The 20,969-nt window shown below is 36.6% G+C and overlaps 1 protein-coding gene across 1 annotated transcript in view; it reads left to right on the top strand.

Moving 5' to 3' along the window:
• The window catches only part of GNA13 (guanine nucleotide binding protein (G protein), alpha 13), a 39,461-nt gene extending 19,311 nt beyond the window's left edge, over window positions 1-20,150 (top strand). Inside the window, exons 2-3 of the mRNA XM_008569384.1 lie at window positions 11,697-11,747; window positions 16,995-20,150. Of these exons, the coding sequence (XP_008567606.1) occupies window positions 11,697-11,747; window positions 16,995-17,567 (624 nt within the window). The 3' untranslated portion in view covers window positions 17,568-20,150. The remainder of the gene's footprint in view (window positions 1-11,696; window positions 11,748-16,994) is intronic.
• The last annotated feature ends 819 nt before the right edge of the window (window positions 20,151-20,969 follow it).

Genomic DNA, 20,969 nt, shown 5'->3' with positions numbered 1-20,969 from the left:
ATAATACTCTCTCCCTAGGAACAATGCATTATAGAAAGGGACATAAACCAAGTCCACACATGATTGGGGTATAAGGTAGAAAATGATTCATGCCATAAGAGAGGTGCTGGTCAAAATAGTGTGGACTTTTAAAAAAATTGTTTTTTTTTTACCTGACCGGTAAAGGGGATCGCAACCCTCGGCACTGTGTTTTCCGCATCACACTCAGCCAGTGAGCGCACCGGCCATCCCTATATAGGATCCAAACCCACAGCCTCGGTGCTACCAATGCCGCACTCTCTCGAGTGAGCCACGGGGCCAGCCCAAAATAGTGTGGACTTTTAAGCAAAAGAAGAAACTTCGATGTTTAAAGCACTCTGAAGTAGAGATTTGGCCTTACTAAATAAATAGGCCTGGATGTTTTGAGACAGACAGGTGTACTTTGGATTTCTGAGGCAAGAGAAAGGACATAGAAGTATTAAGATTGGAATGTGGGAAAGTTTTTAGGAAGTCAGTAAACCGTATTTCCATAAAATAATTTCTTTCCTTCTGCTTCACAAAGTAGTGAGACTTGAGGGTGTGCTTGGAAAAGGTAAATGTACATATCTTTAAAACCACTATTAATTTTTTTTGTTGTTGTTCCTTTTTGAGACCAGCTGCACCGCGCTCAGCCAGTGAGCGCTGTGAGCGCACCGGTCATCCCTATATAGGATCCGAACCCGCGGCGGGAGTGCTGCTGCGCTCCCAGCGCTACACTCTCCTGAGTATGCCATGGGCTCAGCCCAAAACCACTATTAAATTTTGATGAATTTTCTTGTCTCTTTTTCTATGCATCATTCCTAAAAAGGTGGGGCAGGGAGCGAGGTCATGCTTTATTAGATCTTGAAGGACCTTGAAGCTCTTCATCTTTAATGAACCCCTCAGCTTGATATTTTTGGTGAAATTGTAATTCTTTTTTTTTTTTTTTTAAAGATGACCGGTAAGGGGATCTTACCCCTTGACTTGGTGTTGTCAGCACCACGCTCTCCCAAGTGAGCTAACTGCCCATCCCTATATAGGGATCCGAACCCTTGGCCTTGGTGTTATCAGCACCACACTCTCCCAAGTGAGCCATGGGCCGCCCCTGAAATTGTAATTCTTAGTGTAAGATTGATTTGGCAAAAAGTTATTTTCTTAATTATATTTTCTCTATGGAAATGGCTTTATTTTTCATACTATATAAACTTGGTTTATGATTTGTGACTTTTTTTTTAATAGAAAGCCTCACATCCAACTTGTAGATTATTTTCTAATCATGGCTTCCTGATACTGATCCTATTTATGTTTATTGGTCATTATTCCCTTTGGGAGTCAAGTGATGCAGTGATACAATGTACTTGTCAATTATGTTGGGTACTGTGTGACCTTGACTCAGAGCGATAGTGTGGTTTTGATTTTTTAAGAGTTTAAGGTTTGTTTAAGAGTTGGGTGTGATTTTTGTTTTTTGTTTATTTCCTTTTGGTGGGGGTAGTGATTTGGTCTTATTTTGGGAGTATAGAATATAGAAAATGCTATAGCTTTTGAATTTTTAGTGATTATTAACAATTTAAATATTTATAAAATCATAATTGTGTTTGGCAGAGTAGGCTTCTTATTTTAACTTTGAAGACTTAAAACCTGATACATTTTTTACAGTTTGTATTTATTCTGTTTTATTTGCTGTTTTCATCCCACAGTACAATTTTTACATGTTTACCACATAAAAATGAGAGTGCTTCTTGTTAAGCACTTTGAATTGCTTATTTACCTATCGTGCAAAGTTCAGGTATCTGTTGTAGAAGCAAATTAATTTTGTAAGTTTAATATGGGTTTCAAGTTCCTTAGAGTCCTAGTGCTAAAATGTAATTAGCAGTTCTAATAGCTTTTCATCTGTGCTTTTTAGCTTTTTTTTTTTTTTTTTTAAAGGTGACCGGTAAGGGGATGTTAACCCTTGACTGATGGTCAGATAAGTTAAAGTAACCTTATGATGAACATATCATCTAAAGCAGCCAATCCCTTCTCCCTTTTCTTTTTTTTTTAAAAAAAAAAAGATGACCAGTCAAGGATCTTAACCCTTGACTTGGTGTTGTCAGCACCACGCTCTCCAAAGTGAGCGAATCGGCCATCCCTATATAGGGATCCAAACCCATGGCCTTAGTGTTATCAGCACCACATTCTCCCAAGTGAGCCATGGGCTGGCCCTCTTTTTAGCATCTTAACAGTGTTACAGCCCATATACCAGGTTCATTAATTTTTGGTATGGGGTCCTGAACCCTTGACTTTGGTGTTATCAGTACCACATTCTACGAACTGAGCTACCCAGCCAGCCCCTTATTATTTTTTAAAAACAAAATCTGAGTTAGCTTGAAGGCTGTGGACTATGGTGGGCATTGGAAAATAGGCTCTCTAAGGTTGTGGAGAGGTAGGCAGCTAGAACTGTAATAGAGAAAGAAAGAAAGTTTGTCTGAATTGTGAAATCAGTTTTTAAAAAGGAAAAGCTGTATATACACAGTATTTACTGTTTATTCACAATTCATATATCCTAAACGAAAGTTTGATTTTTTTTTTTTTTTTTTTTTTTGGTGAGACTTAGTCGAATTATGAAGAATGTAAATTTTTCTTGAAACCTGCCTTTGCAATGAGATTAAACTAAGTTAAGTTTTTAATTTAGTTTCTTAATATCTTAGCACTTTTACAAGACTTTTCAAAAAAAGCTGATTTGGTGTAATGGATTCCCAAAGATGAAATTAATATAAAATTCAGTTTTGAGTAAAATGTATCTACCAATTTGGAGTGATACTGCAGATGGCTACATCAGAATCACTTTCTCGTGCATCTTGCTAAGATTTGGATTTGGTATATTTGCGGTACACCTGGGAATCTGTTTCTAGTAAGCACATTAGGCAATTCTGATGTATTACCTGGATTAAGAACCATTGCTCTAGGACAGCAGTTAGAAAACTGTTTCCATAAAGAGCCAGATAGTATAATATTTTAGGCTTCACATGCCAAGAGACAAAATCAAGAGCATTATGTAGGTATTTATATAACAAGAGGATACAGATTTCCACAAATTTTTTTATTGATGAAATTCCAAATACAATAAAAATTGTGTATAGTTTTTTGTACTATAGGTCTGCTAATGAGAAGATTGGGGTTTTGGGGGGAGGGGGGAATAACATTTTGCTTATTGGGGTTCAAAGTTTTAATGTTTCTTATGATCAAAATCAGTCGTAAATGTTCATCTATTAATGCTGATCTGTGGTGAAATTTTTACATATTTCATCCTTGAAAATGTCTTTTCACACAGATAGATAATGCCAAATGAGCATGTGGGGTTCAATAACACGTGATAGATGCATGTGTTTCCCACAGTACCTATTCATGAGTAATGCAGTGAATAACCCTTTTCACAGGCTTTGTATATTTGTCCGACTAAGCCCTTTTTCTGCTCCACAACATATTTTTACCACCATTAATTTTAACATACCCTAGCATATCCAATTAACATTGCGCTGATCGTGCTTTCTCACCTTCTTTGAAAGTATTCTCACGTGTAATCTCACAAAGACTATTCATACAGGCTGATTCTTCAGTCACTTCAAACTTGGCATTGATTCTTCAAGTGAACAACAACTGAGCACTATTGAGAACAAACTCGACAAGAGCCAAGGAAAGCCTTCAAAATCATTTGCCTTGTTTTTTAATTGACAATCGGTAGTTGTTCCCAATGTCATAACTCTGAACAACTTTTCTCACTGAAAGGCTAATAGTCTTAAATAAGTTTATTTTCTGTGGACATGTTTCTGCTGCTGCAATCAAACATGAGTTAATTAACTCACTACTGGTAAATGTCATTACTTGCTTAGCTAACAAGTGAACCACTTGAAAACTTTGGTTGCAGTCACATTTTCAGAACTTTTTGTTTTTGTGAAGAAAATTCTACTGTGGTGAGCTAGTCTGTTTTAAATTTTGTGATTTTTTTTTTTCTGACTTGTTTTCCTGTGAGTTGGGAATATTGTGTAGAGTGCTTAGTCTGTAAATGTTGATTCACGTTGTATTCATTTAGCATAGCTATAATGTCATTGCATAATAGACACAGTGCTTTGCCGTCTAATTTGATATCAAAATTATCCACATTCCACTGTGCCTTAAAACGTGGCGTTTGTTCAGTCTTCTGTTTTGTTTCTTCTTTTTTCGATGGATGTATATTTACTAGTAATTTTTTAACCAAAGTCTTGGTACTGCAGTTTTGGTGACACTTGAAAAGTTTTCAAGTTATGATTGCATCCCTGCAGTTTACAGTGCACCGAGCAGTGGTGCAGAGCAACGAGAGGGCCACATACAGCATCTCTGTCCACTCCTCACTTCTGCTGCAGTAGCATGCAAGTAGCCACAGATACAGAACAAGTGAATGTGGCCAAGTTCCAATACAGTTTTATTTATGGATACTGAAATATGAATTTCATATCATTTTCACATGTCATTTTTAAAATTTTTTTCCCAAGCATTTAGAAATGGGCCATGCAAAAACAGGCAGTGGGGCTGGATTTGGCTTGCGGGCTATAGTTTGTGGATGGACTACTGGTCTAGAATCTAGATAAATAAAAGGAATAATCCAGTGGCTGTCAACCAGACTTTCCTTCTGCCACAGTAGTAATTCACTACCACTGTTGTAGTTGCATATACTTTTTCAGTAGTACTCTGATGAGGATCATTATTAAAGATCTTCATACATATTACCAAATTTTAGAATGTGTATGACTTGCTTTAAAAAAAAAAATCTGTGTTTGATTCTCATTTCTATAGTCTGTAGAAATTAATATCCTTCAGGCATGGATCAGACTTTGAAGTTAAAATCTCTACTTTTTACTTGTTTTCTGTAAGTAGAGTTACATAAAGCTGCCAGTATTTTTGAGTATGTGTTCTTCTAAAAAGGCAGATAGTTTCTTGTGTATTCTTTGGCTATCCAGCTTAAGTTCCATATCCTTTTAAAGTAGTGTGTTCTAAATCCCGTCCTTTATATATTTTAGCTGTGCAGAAGAGAGCGTTAAATAAGTCTGTCACTTGTTCAGTAATTGGGCAAATAAACTGCTAAATCCTTATTTTCTAACTTGTGTTCTCAGCTTTTCTCTTACCTTCAGGCTCCTGATGCATTTTGTCTTTGCAAGCAAAAAATGTTTTACAACAAATGATGCTTGTGGATGGGGGACAGCATTGGAGCCATTCTCAGCTTAGACACAGCTTTGTAAAACTGATAAGAAATATAGTTCATAGGACCTTACAGAATTTTAAAGCTAGAAGAGTAACTGAAGCTCACCAGTTCAGTTAATTTCATGGACTTTGTCAATAATAAAGTCTATTTTTAATAATAAAGCCTGGAGCCCAGGTCCACTGGCTGCTGTGCCATTGTTTAGGTGGAATCTAAATATCCACAAGGCTAAAAAAATATTGGTTGACTTTTCAGAGTGCCATCCCACCTTGTATTTTCAAGCTTACTACAGTAACCTGGAAAGTTCTCAGTGTTCTGTACATAAAATAGAACTAAGGGATGACATAAAACATGTTAAATTTAAAAAATCTTACCTGTGAAGTGGATTTTTTTTTTGAATTTTATTAAAAATTCCTTTCAGTGACATAAAATGGACTAGGAAAAGTTATAAAAGGGTCTCAAGTTGTAACTAGGAAAAGGTGAGATTCTTAAACTCATAATATTTCTTGCCTAATACATGAAATCTCTTACTTAAGGGCTGGCCCATGGCTCACTTGGGAGAGTGTGGTTGTTAACACCAAGGCCACGGGTTCGGATCCCTATATAGGGATGGCCGGTTAGCTCACTTGGGAGAGCGTGGTGCTGACAACACCAAGTCAAGAGTTAAGATCACCTTCATGGCCATCTTAAAAAAAAACTTTTACTTAAGTATTAGCAAAGAGACTAAGCAACATAACTTGCATTATGAGTCACAACAAAAGCGAATTTAGAATTAACAGATATGTGACATATAAGGAAAGGAGAACTTTAAATCAGTTGAACAAACTGAAAGTGTTGTACGGGCCACCACTTTAAATGGTATCCATTGAACCACTGAACTTCTTCCTCATTTTACTGTTTTAGATTGAGGCTTGGAGAAATGTAGAGACTTGGCCAGATCAGTCAGTGTTAGAGAAAGGACTGAAATTCACATCTTTTCCTTAACTTTATTAATGTTAGAAAACCAGAAGACGTTTTATCACATCTTCTGAATTGTTAGGTAAGAATATTTGGGGGTAGTAACTTTCTCCCCAAAATTCATACTTCATTCACCAAATGCTTTTGGGTGGAAGAGAGGCTACCAGATGCCAGGTACTCAGCTAGGTATAAACTTTGCGTGAGGACACAAACAAAAGGAAGCGATCAGAAGCTCTTGGGCTCCCTGAGTACAGAGATACCATTATTCATTTTTGTGTTCTTTATGTTAAATTGCAAATAACACATTTTGTAGTTTTTGATTTAGAATTTTTTCAAAATAGTAAAATGACAGGTTTTTCTCAGTAAAACTCTTAAAAGCTGCTGTGAAAAATTTCCCCAAATTACCTAATTCAGAAGAGTAGTTTTCCTTGTATAGCATATGTGTATATGCACATGCATATGTGTGTGTTTAAAATTGTTTCAGAGTAGCTTACTTTGTGGGAACCTGATTTTATTGGACCCTTGTGATAAATTGTAGAAGACCTTAATGTTTATTTGTCATAGGAGTATTGAAGTTTTAGTCTAAAGCCTTGCACATTAGAAGGTTATTTACCTATTCTTATGTCTCCTACTCTCAGTCTTTACTAATGGAAGGATCAATAGTAGTACCTCTGATATGAAATGATGAATTGATATATCTTTTTTTTGGTTGGGGGGTTATTTTAAACCAAAATATATTTTTCATAGGAATAATATTCACAAGAGTTTATACACCTTGAATAGATAAGTAATGGGAGAGACAACATTAGGGTACCTTATTTAGGACTTAAGATATTAAAAAAAGTCCATCCACATATTCAAATGTGAAATAATTATAAATATTTTAATTTCAGTTTTATACAGTCTTGAGGGCACGAAGATTTCATAAATTATACTAACATAGTTTCCTTTGCTGGACTTCAAAATTTAATAATGGGGCACATGTATTTTTCTGTAATCATCATTTGACTTTGGTGAGATTATGAATTGCTAATAAACAAAGGCTTGTAGTAATTTGGACCCCAAAGACTTAAGATCCCTTCTTAGGGAAGGCAGTTAAATCAGGAAGTTTCAGCAAAAAAAATTTTTCTAAATGTGTATTTTTTAATATTTGTACTACCAAGATGTCTTTTTTTTTTTTTTTGTCCTCTTTTAAAATTTTTTTGAGAAGAGAATATAGTCACCCATAAATGTCACAAAGTTACCTTTAGCCGTATTTTAAATAGCTAAAATCAAAGCATACATCATTTAGGTCCATAGTCTCTCATAAATCCTTAAGTCTGTATGTATTATGGAATTAAGAATTTTTTGGATTTCAGAAAGGTAATAAAGTGCATATAAGGTTTACTATATAATATCCACAGTGTTTTGTAGCAAAACATTTGAGTAGTTTCACTGTGTGGGATAAATAAAGACTGTAAATAACCTCACATCGGTTCAGGTCAGGTTTTGCTGCCAAGATGAGTGTTGGTACCAAGCTTGCAAAAGCAAAAAGAAAAAAACTTGTGGATCAGGGTTGTGGACCTTCACTTTGTAATCTACTTTAATTTAGCATTTAATGGTATAAATATTTCATACATAGCAAGTATATCAGATATAATTATTTGATGACATATTATTTTATTATGTTAGTACTGTATACCAAAATTTATTAAATCACTCCCCTAATGCTAAGTGGAAAAATTATCTCCTGAATCTTGGTGTCACAAGAAGCACTGAGTAAATATCTTTTAGTATGCATTATTTTGTTTATGTTGAATAAGTTCCTCAGAATGGCCAAAGGTCATTAAAAGTTTTGTGGAGTATCCCATATAACTTTCCAACAGGTTTGTATGAATTTGCAAGGTCACTGGAATGAGTACCAATATCTCTGTACCTCACAAACAGTGGGTTGGGTGCAAGCATTTTCTTTCAAAAAGGGGGAAGGGGGCTGGCCTGTGGCTCACTTGTGAGAGTGTGGTGCTGCTAACACCAAGGCCGCAGGTTCGGATCCCATATTAGGGATGTAGGGATGGCCAGTTAGCTCACTTGGGAGAGCGTGGTGCTGACACCACCAAGTCAAGAGTTAAGATCCTTTTAAAAAGGGAGAAGGGATTGGCTGCTTTAGATGATATGTTACTTTAACTTATCTGACCATCAGTTAAGATAAACAATACTAACAAAGATATTTTAGTGTAGTTGAACTTTTATTGTTGGTTTGAATGTAGGATTTATTTTCGCTTTTAAAGAGAGCCCCTTGCTCTGGGGTCCCTAAAATAGTAAATGTCAGTCACCACAATGTGGAACCTCTCAGAGTTCTATAATTAATTAATTATAGAAGCATCTGCAGAACACTCTTGTATGATCTTGGCTTAGTTTATCTTCATCTAGATTCACTATTAAATAATAAATTCATTGTTTTAACTATGAGGGGTAGGAAAGAATTGGTAGAACCTTTGTGGCAGTGAGTAGTGGGAATTTTAAAAATGTTTAATCTCTGCCTTAGTAGTTCTTGTAAGAACGTTATCCAAAAAACACATGAAGCTATATACTCAAAGCTGTTTATCACAACATTATTTATTTTGAAAATATTAAGACTACTTAATAAAAAGAAATAATTCAACTATCCAACATTAGATGAGTGTTTTGTTTTAACATTTTAGCATATACGAAGGGTCTTCAAAAAGTTCAAGGAAGAACTCATATCATCTTTTCTTGGAGGGGGAAAGAGGGTGGCTGGTACTGGGATCCGAACCCTTGACTTTGGTGTTAGTGCTCTAACCAACTGAGCTAAGTGACCAGCCCTCATTTTTATCTTTTAAGTCAGTTTTTCCACGAACTTTTTGAAATATCCTTGTAAATACTTAGAATTATTTTAACCATTAAAATTTACTTACAGTTACTTAAAAATCAAGGTGCAAAATTGTCTCTATATTGTTTCAACTATGTTAAATATACAAAAAATGATTAGACGGAAATATCCTCATGTGTTAACTGTGGTTATCTCTGAGTTATGGAATTAATAGTTCATGCATACTTCCTTCTTTGTACTTTTTTCTCCTTTTCAAATTTTCCATGGTAAATTTATATTACTTATAAAATTAAGAAAAAAAGCCAGTAGATGCAATATGTAACACTACCCAGTCAAAAACACATTTTTTGAAATACATTAAAAGTTTTTGAAAGATGAAGCCCAGATTCCCTGTGACCTGTATGATGTTATCCATGAAAAAATGAAAGTACTATTTTTTCATTAAAATGGGTGATATAATGCTTAATATCTTTACAGATTTGACCAAGTAGTCTCTTTATTAACCCAGAATGAATTCATTGAAGATTTTTTCTCTGAAAAATCATCTTTAGAGCTTGCAAATACTGTACCAAATAGTCCGGGTCCAGAAAAAAAGCAACAGCATTTACCACCACCTATAATCATGAGGAAATCACAGTCAGACACTCCCCACCCCACTTCATACCCCACTACACATGCACACATTCACTCATGCAGTCCTCTGTGATATACTTTAAGGCAGCAGTTTTCAGTATGGCCCACAGATCCCTAGGGATCCTCAGAACTTTTTCCAGGGGTGTCTTCGAGTTGAATACTCTTCATAATGTACTAGATGTCATTTCCATTTTTCAATGTGTTGACTCTTGCACTGATGGTATATAGAACAGCACTGGGTGAAACAGCCCTGTGGGCAAAACTGCCAGTGCCCTGGCCCACAGATCATTACATTAGCCCCAACTGGTATTACTAGCTGTGTTCTTCACTGCCATGCATTTGCAGCTGAAAACAAATGCAGTTTCACTTAAGACTATCCTTGATTAAGCAGTAAAATTATTAATTGTACAAGTTAAATCTTTGCTTTTGAGTACACAGCTCTTTAATATTTTCTGTGATGAAATGGGAAGTACACTAAGACCACTCCTGCAGCAGGGTGATTTTCTCCAGGAAAAGCAGTTGGGCAACTGAGTGCGTTGTGAGCTGACCTAGCCGTGTTTTTCATGGAACACCATTTTACTTGAAAGAACAACGGACTTACTCAGATTTGAGCATTTGACAGACACTTTTTAGAAGATGAATGAAGTTAACCTGTCACTCTAAGTAACTGAGTTTTTGTTGCCAGCAATAAAATTTGAGCTTTCAAGGGAAAATTAGAATTTAGAAAAACTTGTATCTGCCTGCCACTGTGAACTTGACAGCTTCCCACTACTTAAGACTTATAAGATGGAAGTGATATTAACAAATATAATTTTTTAAATATTGTATAATGAAACATGCCAACACTGGGAAGATCTGCATAACTTACTAACCCATTATGTTCCAAATGACCAATGTCTGATGTCATAGAATTGTTGGCAGGTAAAAGATTCATTCAAAGTACAGGATTGACCAATGAATTTTAACGTAACAGTACAAAAAGCTCATTGGTAGGGTTTCCAATTTCACAGGGAACTAACCTTTGGAAAACCACCACTTGTCAAATTTTGGGGTAGTAACAAAGAAGAATATTTACAGTTATCTGAAAAGGTTGTTAAAATACTCTTTCCTTTTCCAACTACATTTTTATGTAAGGCCAGAGTTTCTTCATATACGTAAGGTGTGGTGCCAGGCATCCCGTGAATTGCAGACACTGAGGCCCCACCCTAGGCCTCCTAAATCAATCTAATAAGGTCTTCAGGTGGTTCTCCTGAACACTGAAGGACTGCCTTCAGGAACTTATGGAAGCAGCTTCAGGTGGGGCAGTGTGGAATCCAGCGGGAAAGTGAAACTGCAGGGAGGGAGGACTGGGAGACTCAGGCACAGCACCCCTTTTCCCAAAATGCTTCCCCACTTCTCTTTGTCTCCTGGTCAAGTGTTTAGTTTTAGGAATGTATTCTCATACAGTTTAGACGTTTGAAATTGTTTGGAGGTCGAACAGAATCTGGGCTCAGAAAGGGTAGGCCACTCAGGAAAAGAAGACCTATTGGAGATGTGAACCCTACAGCACTACCCATAATCTTCTGGAGCAAGGCATGTCTGTCCTGGTACAGGCCTGTGACTAGGAGATTTTATACAGTGTTCTCACCTCATCTCTCATTTGTTCTTGTCTCTGAAGACAACCACCATTGCTATCAACTTTAGAAAATGTAGAAAAAAATAATCTCATTTAAATTTAGTTGTAGATTTATGTTTATCTCAAAACCAGTTTTCACCTTTTAATTATATCTTCTCTTTTAATACATAGTTATATCAAAAAGAATGCATGTAATCCCATTCAGGTAGATGTTCATTTGGGTATTGCTTATGTAAAGCATTTCTGAAATTAACTGGCCTTTGTAGATTTAGTATTTTGTAGCAGAGAAGACTTATAAATTTTTAGAAGTGTTTGATGTTCAGTCTGAAATGATTGAATAAACAAAGTATGTTTGGATTAAGTGTATGACCAGACACTGTAATGTAAACTGCTGTAACAAGATCCTCTATTTTTAAGCCCTAATAACCATGTTATTTTCTTCTTGTTTTTAGGGTGAATCTGTAAAATATTTCCTGGATAACTTGGATAAACTTGGAGAGCCAGTAAGTTTTTTAACTGAATGTTTATGTTTATTCCCATTTGAAAACAGCAATCAGGATATTGATGCTTTTATTTGGGGGCAGCTTGTTAGGAAATTTAGAAGAATTATGTATTAAGTTATATGCCTCTTTTGTTTTCCTAGTGGCAATATTCTGACTCTTCCTGCTTTATTTTAGAGTGATTGGTAGCTAAGAATATTGAATGGTGTTTAATTTTCAAAGTGAAAAAGTACTTTTATTTTTCAGTCACTTCTTTTTTCTCCTTCTGCTATTCATGTCTCTGCCATTTCCTTGAGGAATGCCCTATCCACTATTTCATGGAAGAAAAACTGTTTAAAGAAAGGAATTTATCTTTGAAAATGAGTGAAAATGAGGTTTCACGTTAATACTTCAGTGTCTTTAGGGCTTTTCTTTTGTAAGCAGAAATAGAAAGAACACAGTGGGTTGATTGATTTTCAAACCTTTTAGCAAGTGACATTTTCCAGTAATAGAGTTCATTATTTTCCTGTAGTGTGCTCAGAGCCAGTAACTCTCAACTGGCACTATGGACGCTCTGGCTTCCCGGGACCTGCTGCAAGCAGAGCAGTGCCCCTTGTCTGTTCACTGTATTGCTCTTTGCAGAAGCACTCATGGGAGGAAAGGTGTTTTTAACTTTAACAATATAACTGAAGGAAAGCACAAAATGAACCTGTTGCAAGTAGGAAAATAACATACTAGCGTATCTAGGACATGTGAGAAAGTACCTTCTTTTTGCCCTAGCAGGTTAATTTTTATATTTTTCCCTCTATTTTTCTAAATTGCATTTGTCTACCTGTATGCCAGTTTGTTTTTCTCCTGCCTGTTTCCTAGACCCAAGTGCTCCCCAGAAGTTGAGATCTCCGTAATTTATCTGTTTTTACTGATTCAGTCCTCATCTGTGAAACTTTGTATTAAGATCTATTTTATTATCACTTTTCCATCTGGTCAGATTGTAAACCCTAAAAAAAGTTATGTATAGGCCAAATGGAGAGAATCCTTACTAGATAAACTGATTTTTTAAGTTATTTCTTATTTTCTAGTCCAAAAAGTGCTGACTTGACCTATTCTTCTTAATTTACCTTTTCAGATAGGCCTTCCTTGAGCACATCATTCAGAGCAGGTCCCCTTCTCTTATTCTCAGTATCAACCCTTGCTCTTACCCTCACTTGTACATATTGCAGTTGATAATTACTTTATGTTTGTCTTTACCCATCTCTGCATAAGGGCAAGGACTTCATCTCTTGATTGTGAAGAATTGAGTTCCTAGTGCCTAGTGACAATGCCTGGCCATGAAGTAGACACTCAACAAATAGCTTTTGAATGAATGATTCTACACCAACTCCAGTCAATTTGTAGTAGCTGCTTAGAATTCTGAGGCCACATCTGGAATAAAAAAATAATGCTATGATCATCATGTCATCGTAAAGGAGGGGAGAATAAACCTGGGTGTGCTACATTTTTGACACCCATTTTGTGCATATTGGACAAATCACAGGATTGAATTTGCTGCTCTATTTTTTACTGAAGTACCAGGGCCATCAAAGCCCTGCTGTGTGCCAAGCCCTGTGACCCTCCAGCAGGAGGAACAGCACATGGCTCAAGGACATGGGCTGTGAAGCCACACTGCCTCGGTTCCCATCCCACCTCCATCACAGACTGGCTCTTTGTGACCTCAGGCATCTCTAAATTGCAGTTTCTTTATCCGTAACATGGGCATAGCAAGAGAGCCAACTTTGTAGGGTACGGGACATTTACATGAAATAAACCTTGAAGTTGCAGTAATGTAGTAAATGCTCAGTGGTATCTGTTTTGCTCTTTGATCCCTACATTTAAGGAGCTCAGTCTGGTCAGAGAGACAGAACTAATAAATGAAACAAGTAGGGGACAATTAAATGATACTGACCACAAAGATAACATTAGTTCATGGACTGGAGAGAGATGTCCTGCTGGAAAAGTTGCAGCTACCTCTAACAGTGAATGAATTTGAACTGCCAGAAGAATGGGTTGGATTTAGATACATAAAGAGGAGATGCAGCCCACTGAGATGGGAGATAGCTAGATGTTCAGTTTTAGGAGGCACATCTGTCTGACAAGGGATACGTGGAGCTCTTGGGTCTAACTTGTAAAAACAGGTTTCTAGAAGGCAGTAGCTTGGGACTTTATGCATTGTTCATTGCACTCTCACTGTTGTATAAATGAATGAACATGTAACAATATTAAGATGTGAAGCTTTGTGCAGGTCTTGATGACAGGCCTTGTGATGAGCTTGAATAATGCAGAGATTCCAGAAAACAAGGCATAAGAGCACTCTGAAAGTCAGTCAACAGAGTTTGGATCTGATGGAATAAGGAATCCCACCATAAGTTCTGGAGTCATGACACAGGAGGGTTAGTCTGAGAGAGGCTTAGAGATGGATCCAGGAGATGTGAGACTTCACCTCTTTGGGGCAAAGAAACTAGTGAAGAGATGGCAGTCCATGTCTGTGATGATAAAAAATGGCAATGGGAATAAAAAGGAAAGGGAACATGCAAGAAAGATTCAAAGAGGAACAGCAGGATTTGATACAAAATAGGAGATGATATGTACATATTTATATATACTTTAAAGAAGAAAAAAAGATGGATGATAGAGAGTAGTCCAAGGTGATAGGGAGACTTGAAGCTGGAATTGTTGGCAGGGCAGGAAGTAGAAAGGAAAGTGTACTAGTGGGACATACAAGGAGAGGAATTGGTAAGAAAGAAAATGAGTTTTCTTATTGATTATGTTGTGTTTGAATAGATTGTCAAGTGCAAGTGACTGGTTAGCATTTAAAAATGAGACTCGAATTGAAGTATTCCTAGCTATTTCAGCCTTCTTTGATTTCTCTTTTGTCAGCAATGGCAATGGTGGCAACGGTAGTGGTAGTGGTAGGTGTAGCAGCAGCCCACAGGCAGATCATATGCCACACACAGTTCTTAAGCCCCTTGCCCATTTAACTCATTAGTCCTCAGGCAGCCCTATGAATGTTATCTCTATTTTACAAGTGAGGAAATTGAGACTTGGAGAGGTCTCATGGCTCGCCCAAGGTCATGGTGAGCTGGCTGTAGGATTCACACTCCTAATGAACACACTAGCTCTGCCAGACCAGTTAGCACTTGATTACGTTGTCCTGCGTCCTGTGCTTCATGTGCATGAGCCTTTAGATTCCTAACTCGATTGTTGGCTCTTCATAAAGATAATAATAGAGAACTCTTTATTTTTATGGAATTAGAAAATTTTTTGAAAGCTCAGGGTTGGCACACTTTTGAAGTAGCTGGAACAGATGTACATTGTAAATTGGTACTACCTTCTGGAAAGCAATTGGGCATTAGGTGTCCAGGGTCAAGAAATGTAACTTTGATCTCATAATTTTATTCCTGGTTACTTTAGTCTCAGGAAATAGTCCAAAAGGAAAACAAATTATGTATATGGGAATTTTAATTGCAGTATTTCTGTTAATTACAGCAAAAGAATAGGAGACAGCCTAAATGACCACTAGTAGGGGAATGTTAATGTAAATTACAGCACATTAATGCATTTTTGATGCCTTTTATAGTCTTTTAAAATGAGAATGACTATTGGCATATGGAACAGCTCATGATAAAATGTTAAGGAAAAACGGAGGCAGGCTAAAAATTGTGTGCATACGCTGATTATAAGTAAAGTAGGTATGCATGTGAACAAAAGCTAGAAAAAAAACATGGGAAGGCTAACACTTTTATTAGAGTCCTACAGTTATTTAATGAATGGCTGTGGATAGCCGATAACTAAGAACTGCCTACTTTAAAAAAAATTCTTGGGCTGGCCCTGTGGCTCCCTTGGGAAAGTGCGGCGCTGGTAGCGCTGAGGCCGTAGCGCTGAGGCTGCAGGTTCGGATCCTGTATAGGGATGGCCGGTGCGCTCACTGGCTGAGCGTGGTGCAGACCACACCGTGCTGAGGGTTGTGATCCCCTTACCGGTCAGAAAAAAAAAAAAAAAAAGAAATTCTTAATTCCATTGCACTATGTTGAGGAGATGAGTTTTTACATTATAATGCAATTTCAAAGTTATTACACTACTTGGAAAAACATAAAATGTAGCATTGTAAATAATAATCAGCATTGTTTTAAATCCTGCCTTGATTTTTTAAGTATTTTGACCTTGATGTTGAATGTGTTAAAAGCTCTCCTGTTCATGTATTGCCAAAAAGCCATGTCAAAGTTCTGGAAAAATGCTAGACTGAGAAGGAAAAAGCAGTTACATTGCATAAGGAAGTGTGCCATCAGGGTGTAGCCAGTGACTTGTGAGATCAGCAGCTTCCACCTGTTCAGGATCTTGTAGTTCACTGTGAAGAGCTCAGAGAAGAGCCTGCTTGCTGTTTGCAACAACCCTCCCTCTGAGGCAGGTAGACAGGTATGATCACCTCCCTTTCACAGGCAAAGGTGCTGACACTCAGAGTAAGTGACTAGTTGTGAGTTCTTGGGTCAATAAATGAGAAAGCTGGAACATAGCTACTTAGACTGTGCCCTGGAAAGAAACCTAGCAAGTGACCCAGAGTAAATGTGGTTAATTAGTAGTAGAGAAAGTGTTTTCCACACATGTTATATAGCAGGAGTGATCTAGCATGGAGCGACCTAGTATAGAAGTTCTCATTTGTGGAGTGCACAGTAAAGGAACATTTAGAATGGGTTAGAGAGAGGTGGACAGAACCTGGAACTGGGAAGGGATCCTTATGAATTGGCATTGGATTCAGATCCCGTTGCTTTTATTTTATTTATTTTTATTTTTTTGTTTTGGCGGCTGGCCAGGCCCATTGCTTTTAATAGAGGAGCAAGAGCAGTATGTAGAAGGTGGATGTGTGGGCAGTAGGGTCCCTGGCTGGAACTGAGAGTGGGTGATAGTGAGGAGTAAGAGTGAAGGTGGACATGTGGCGGGGGCGGTGAGGATAGTTACTAGATACAAGACTTGGACTTAAACTTTAGTACTATTGCAGGGGTGAAAAATAGTGGATGCTGGTCATTTGCAGTGAATTTTGAACCAGTCTGTAAACTAACATTTCAATGTATCTTGGCATTTTATAATGAAAAGAATAATAATCACATTGATGCTTTAAAATGTCATTAAAATGATCATTTTGTTTGGATATCCATTCACTAGGCCAGTTAGTAGTTCAGTAAAAATTCTAATAATTATGTCTGGATTACTAAGTATAAAACAATTTATTTTCTTTCCCAGGATTACATTCCATCACAACAAGATATTCTGCTTGCCAGAAGACCCACCAAAGGCATTCATGAGTACGACTTTGAAATTAAAAATGTTCCTTTCAAAATGGTTGATGTAGGTGGTCAAAGATCAGAAAGGAAACGTTGGTTTGAATGCTTCGACAGTGTGACATCAATACTTTTCCTTGTGTCCTCCAGTGAATTTGACCAGGTGCTTATGGAAGATCGACTGACCAATCGCCTTACAGAATCTCTGAACATTTTTGAAACCATTGTCAATAACCGGGTTTTCAGCAATGTCTCCATAATTCTCTTCTTAAACAAGACAGACTTGCTTGAGGAGAAAGTGCAAATTGTGAGCATCAAAGACTATTTTCTAGAATTTGAAGGGGATCCCCACTGCTTAAGAGACGTCCAAAAATTCCTGGTGGAGTGTTTCCGGAACAAACGCCGGGACCAGCAGCAGAAGCCCTTATACCACCACTTCACCACTGCCATCAACACAGAAAACATCCGTCTTGTTTTCCGTGATGTGAAGGATACTATTCTTCATGACAACCTCAAGCAGCTTATGCTCCAGTGATGTACAAAAGACTCGCTATTTTAATATCTTTTTGTGGTTTTGATTGTCTTCTGTTTGTTTTTTTTTTTTTTTTTTAAATAGCAGTTTACAACAGGAATTAGAAAAATCTCGATTCTATGTTTAACTTCTTGGAAATTTTAGTCCTTCTGCAGCCTTTGGTTTGTGGCTGAAAACTGCTGAATAACACACTGCCAATATCTGCTGAAATTAAGGCTTTGATCTGTTTCACTGTGGCCTCCATTCAAGTTGAGTTATAACTTCCTGGCCAACCTCAGACTAGATATATTTCAGGCTTTAAATTCTATTTTTCAAACTGAATTCTCCTGTAGTGCCAAGTATAGAAGGTATCCTTAAATTCTTGCAGGTATGAGGTTAGAAATATTCATTTCTAAAACAAGATATCTTCTGTCTGCCTTACACTTAGCAGCAACACTTTTGCCTGGCTTTATGGTGACCTCTTATTTTGAAATGGCTGTAGGAAAAAAGTTTGATCTAAGGAATGGCATTCTGTAGATTTACACAGGTTTAGTCCTCATGGTTTTTTTAATTGCTTATCTATACAACAGTTTTGTTTTAAAATTTTTGTGGTTTCTGAAGGTAATGTTCTTGGTGTTTTAAAGTTTACATAAGGATTTTCCATCTGATGCTAATGAAGAGTTCACAAATGTACAGGGGAGCAAAAGGAAAGCAAATGCCATATACAGTGTTTTGATCAAAAGTAATGAGTGAAATATAATTTGCCTTTTTCATATTTAAGTCTTATGTAATTTAATGTGCCATACATGAAACATTCTGCCCATAGCAACAACTAAAAACTGCAAGTAACTTGGAAATAGAACTTTCTAAATAAACGTACCTGTTCCAGAATGTCATGTGTTTTACTTTTAAGTCCTATCTCAGTTGTTCTTGGTCTTTACTGTAGGAAGTCATAGTTGCACCATCACAGACATCTTTCTTTTGCTCTCTTGTCCATTCCCATCAATTCCAAATGTGGCATTTACAGGATTTTTTTGTTTATTTGGAGCTTGCCAAGGGCAGTATTTTCCTGTCAAACTATTCAAGAAGGCATTTTTTGGGATTCCTTTTCATTCTTGGTGTAATTCTAAGAGATACAATATGTACACATTTGTATATTGTTTATGAAATGCCAGCTTTTTGAGGTACATTTATATGTTTTAAGGATGCTTCTAAGGATACATAGTAATTTTTTTAGTTCACACCTAAAGATGACTACATTTGACTTCCCCCAGTGCTTACTGAATTAAAACATACCCATGAAGTAGCTTTGTGATTACAAGTACATTTGTAGCGAGTGCATCAGAACAGCTCATTCACAGTACTAAGAATACTGCCCTATAGGTTATATGTAGTGTTAAAATTGAACTAGAGTAACAAGGCTGGTAACAGTTTGACAAGTCTGACAGCTTTTCTGCTTTTTCTGAAAATCGTGATTAAGACTGTGATATCTGTCACTTTACTATATAGCTGACTGTGTTCTCAGGTATTTTACTGGTCCTTGAAAGATTGGTCAACATTAGGGGTCGGTCACCCAGCCTTTCCAAGACAGTGGCTCTTGTTCTGTCTTGCTGTCTGGTATGAGAGCAGGGCTTTCAGTGAGCTAACCAGGGATTGTTCTCGACATACCTGACTTCTCGCATTTGAAGTCTCACTGTCACTGTATCCATGTAACTTCTTCCAGTGTTTTCATGTCTTGGTATATAACATGAGCTACATGTAGCCCGACATCGTAATGCAGGTGTTCATAGTATAATTTGTGCATGTTTGAATAGTTCTACATCTCCTGCTTCTTGCCAAAAAGAATACATTGTTAAAGTTCACAGGGTTAGCATAATTTCAGTGCTAATAAATATCTGAACATGTACACAGTAACATTTGGACTGTTCGTGGAGAGTCTGGTAGAGAGTCTATGTGTAAATTTAGCAAATAGATTTATTGAATGGCCAAAACATTTAACTCCAGTGAAGGCTGAAGTCAGTTCCCTATAGAAAGAGGCACTTAGTCTTATTTAAGTTATATTTAAGATGTGTGATATGAACCATAAATGTTGCCTGACAAAGCAGAAATCACTAACTTCTCCCATTTTAACTACCACTGAGAAATGTTAAAACATCAAATAGATAATGGTATTTGGGCATTTACAATTTTCTTCCCTAATGCATGTGATGTCTCAGAATCAACATTCTTTTAAAATAAAATCGAGACTATATTTTGAGGCAGTAAATTGTTTATATTTAATTTAAACAGGCTTGTTTAGATATTCAATGCAACTGTAAGGTTTCAATCTAAAGACTTTAGTCCACATTTTTTATATGCTGTGTTTTTAAACCATTTGAAAGGGGTCTTATACCTATATCATGAAAACTGGATCCTTTTGAAATACCACTATATGAAAAGGAAGATGAAATTTAGTGAACAGAAGTGAAAAGGTGCTCATAATTTGCACTAAGCCAACTTCCCCCATCTCTAAAAAAGTAATTTAGATGTAAAGTTCTTTGGTGTGTTCAGTTTTTCTAAATCTTTGTGGTTATGATTTGCAATAAAATGTGCCTAATTCTTTGTTATGTTCTGTTCTTAAGTCTAAAGGCTTTCTCATTTAATTCTGAAGAAATGTCACATAAGTGTCTTTGTGGACCTTAAAGAAATTTGTAGCATAGAGTTGCCTTATAAATCAAAGAATGGGACAAATTTACATTTTAATTTTTATAGCGAAAGGGTTTTGTCAAATGTTTTCTGAAGCTCTAAATAATTCAAGGCATACTTTTGCCATTTAAATAAACTGAATGTTTCTCTCTGCCAAATATTGTATTAAATTGAAATCTTCATTTCAATTTTGTTATCTGGAAAGGGCACTTGATAGCTAGAGTGCAATTGCATCCAAAGAAGGCCACATGGAATAAAAAGAGCATTCACTTTTGTCTTCTTTTGTTTTAAGTTGCATTGGCATGTACTTTACGTAGAGAGGGTCCTCTGATTAGTCTCTCAAGTTAAGGCTGTTCAGGGAAAGCCTTGTTCATTTGGTGGCAGCGGTTGGTTTAAAGTAGAAGAAAATAAGATCTCCTTAATACCAGAAATGATCGGAAGTATTGATTTAGATTCAACAGAAATCTAAATTACAGTGCCCTGTGATTCTTTGTAAGAAGGAATGGGTAAGTCTTAACTTTCAGTGTATACCCAAATACTTGTATTTATGCTTTTGATAAAATGTATTTTTCAGCATTAGCATACAATCCTGTTATGCCTTATTTATATGAAGAATAGTTACCAAGTCATGCTGTCATGTCCTGAAACTCAAATCATTATTTGAGAAACCCTCAAATTGGTGCTTTCATTATATAATGAAACATTTAGACAAAACCCCAAACCAAACACTTTGAAACAAGA

The sequence above is a fragment of the Galeopterus variegatus genome, unplaced genomic scaffold, assembly GCF_000696425.1.
Source record: "Galeopterus variegatus unplaced genomic scaffold, G_variegatus-3.0.2 Scaffold488, whole genome shotgun sequence".
NCBI classification, from domain to species: domain Eukaryota; kingdom Metazoa; phylum Chordata; class Mammalia; order Dermoptera; family Cynocephalidae; genus Galeopterus; species Galeopterus variegatus.
This window is presented reverse-complemented; position numbering and strand designations above follow the sequence as displayed.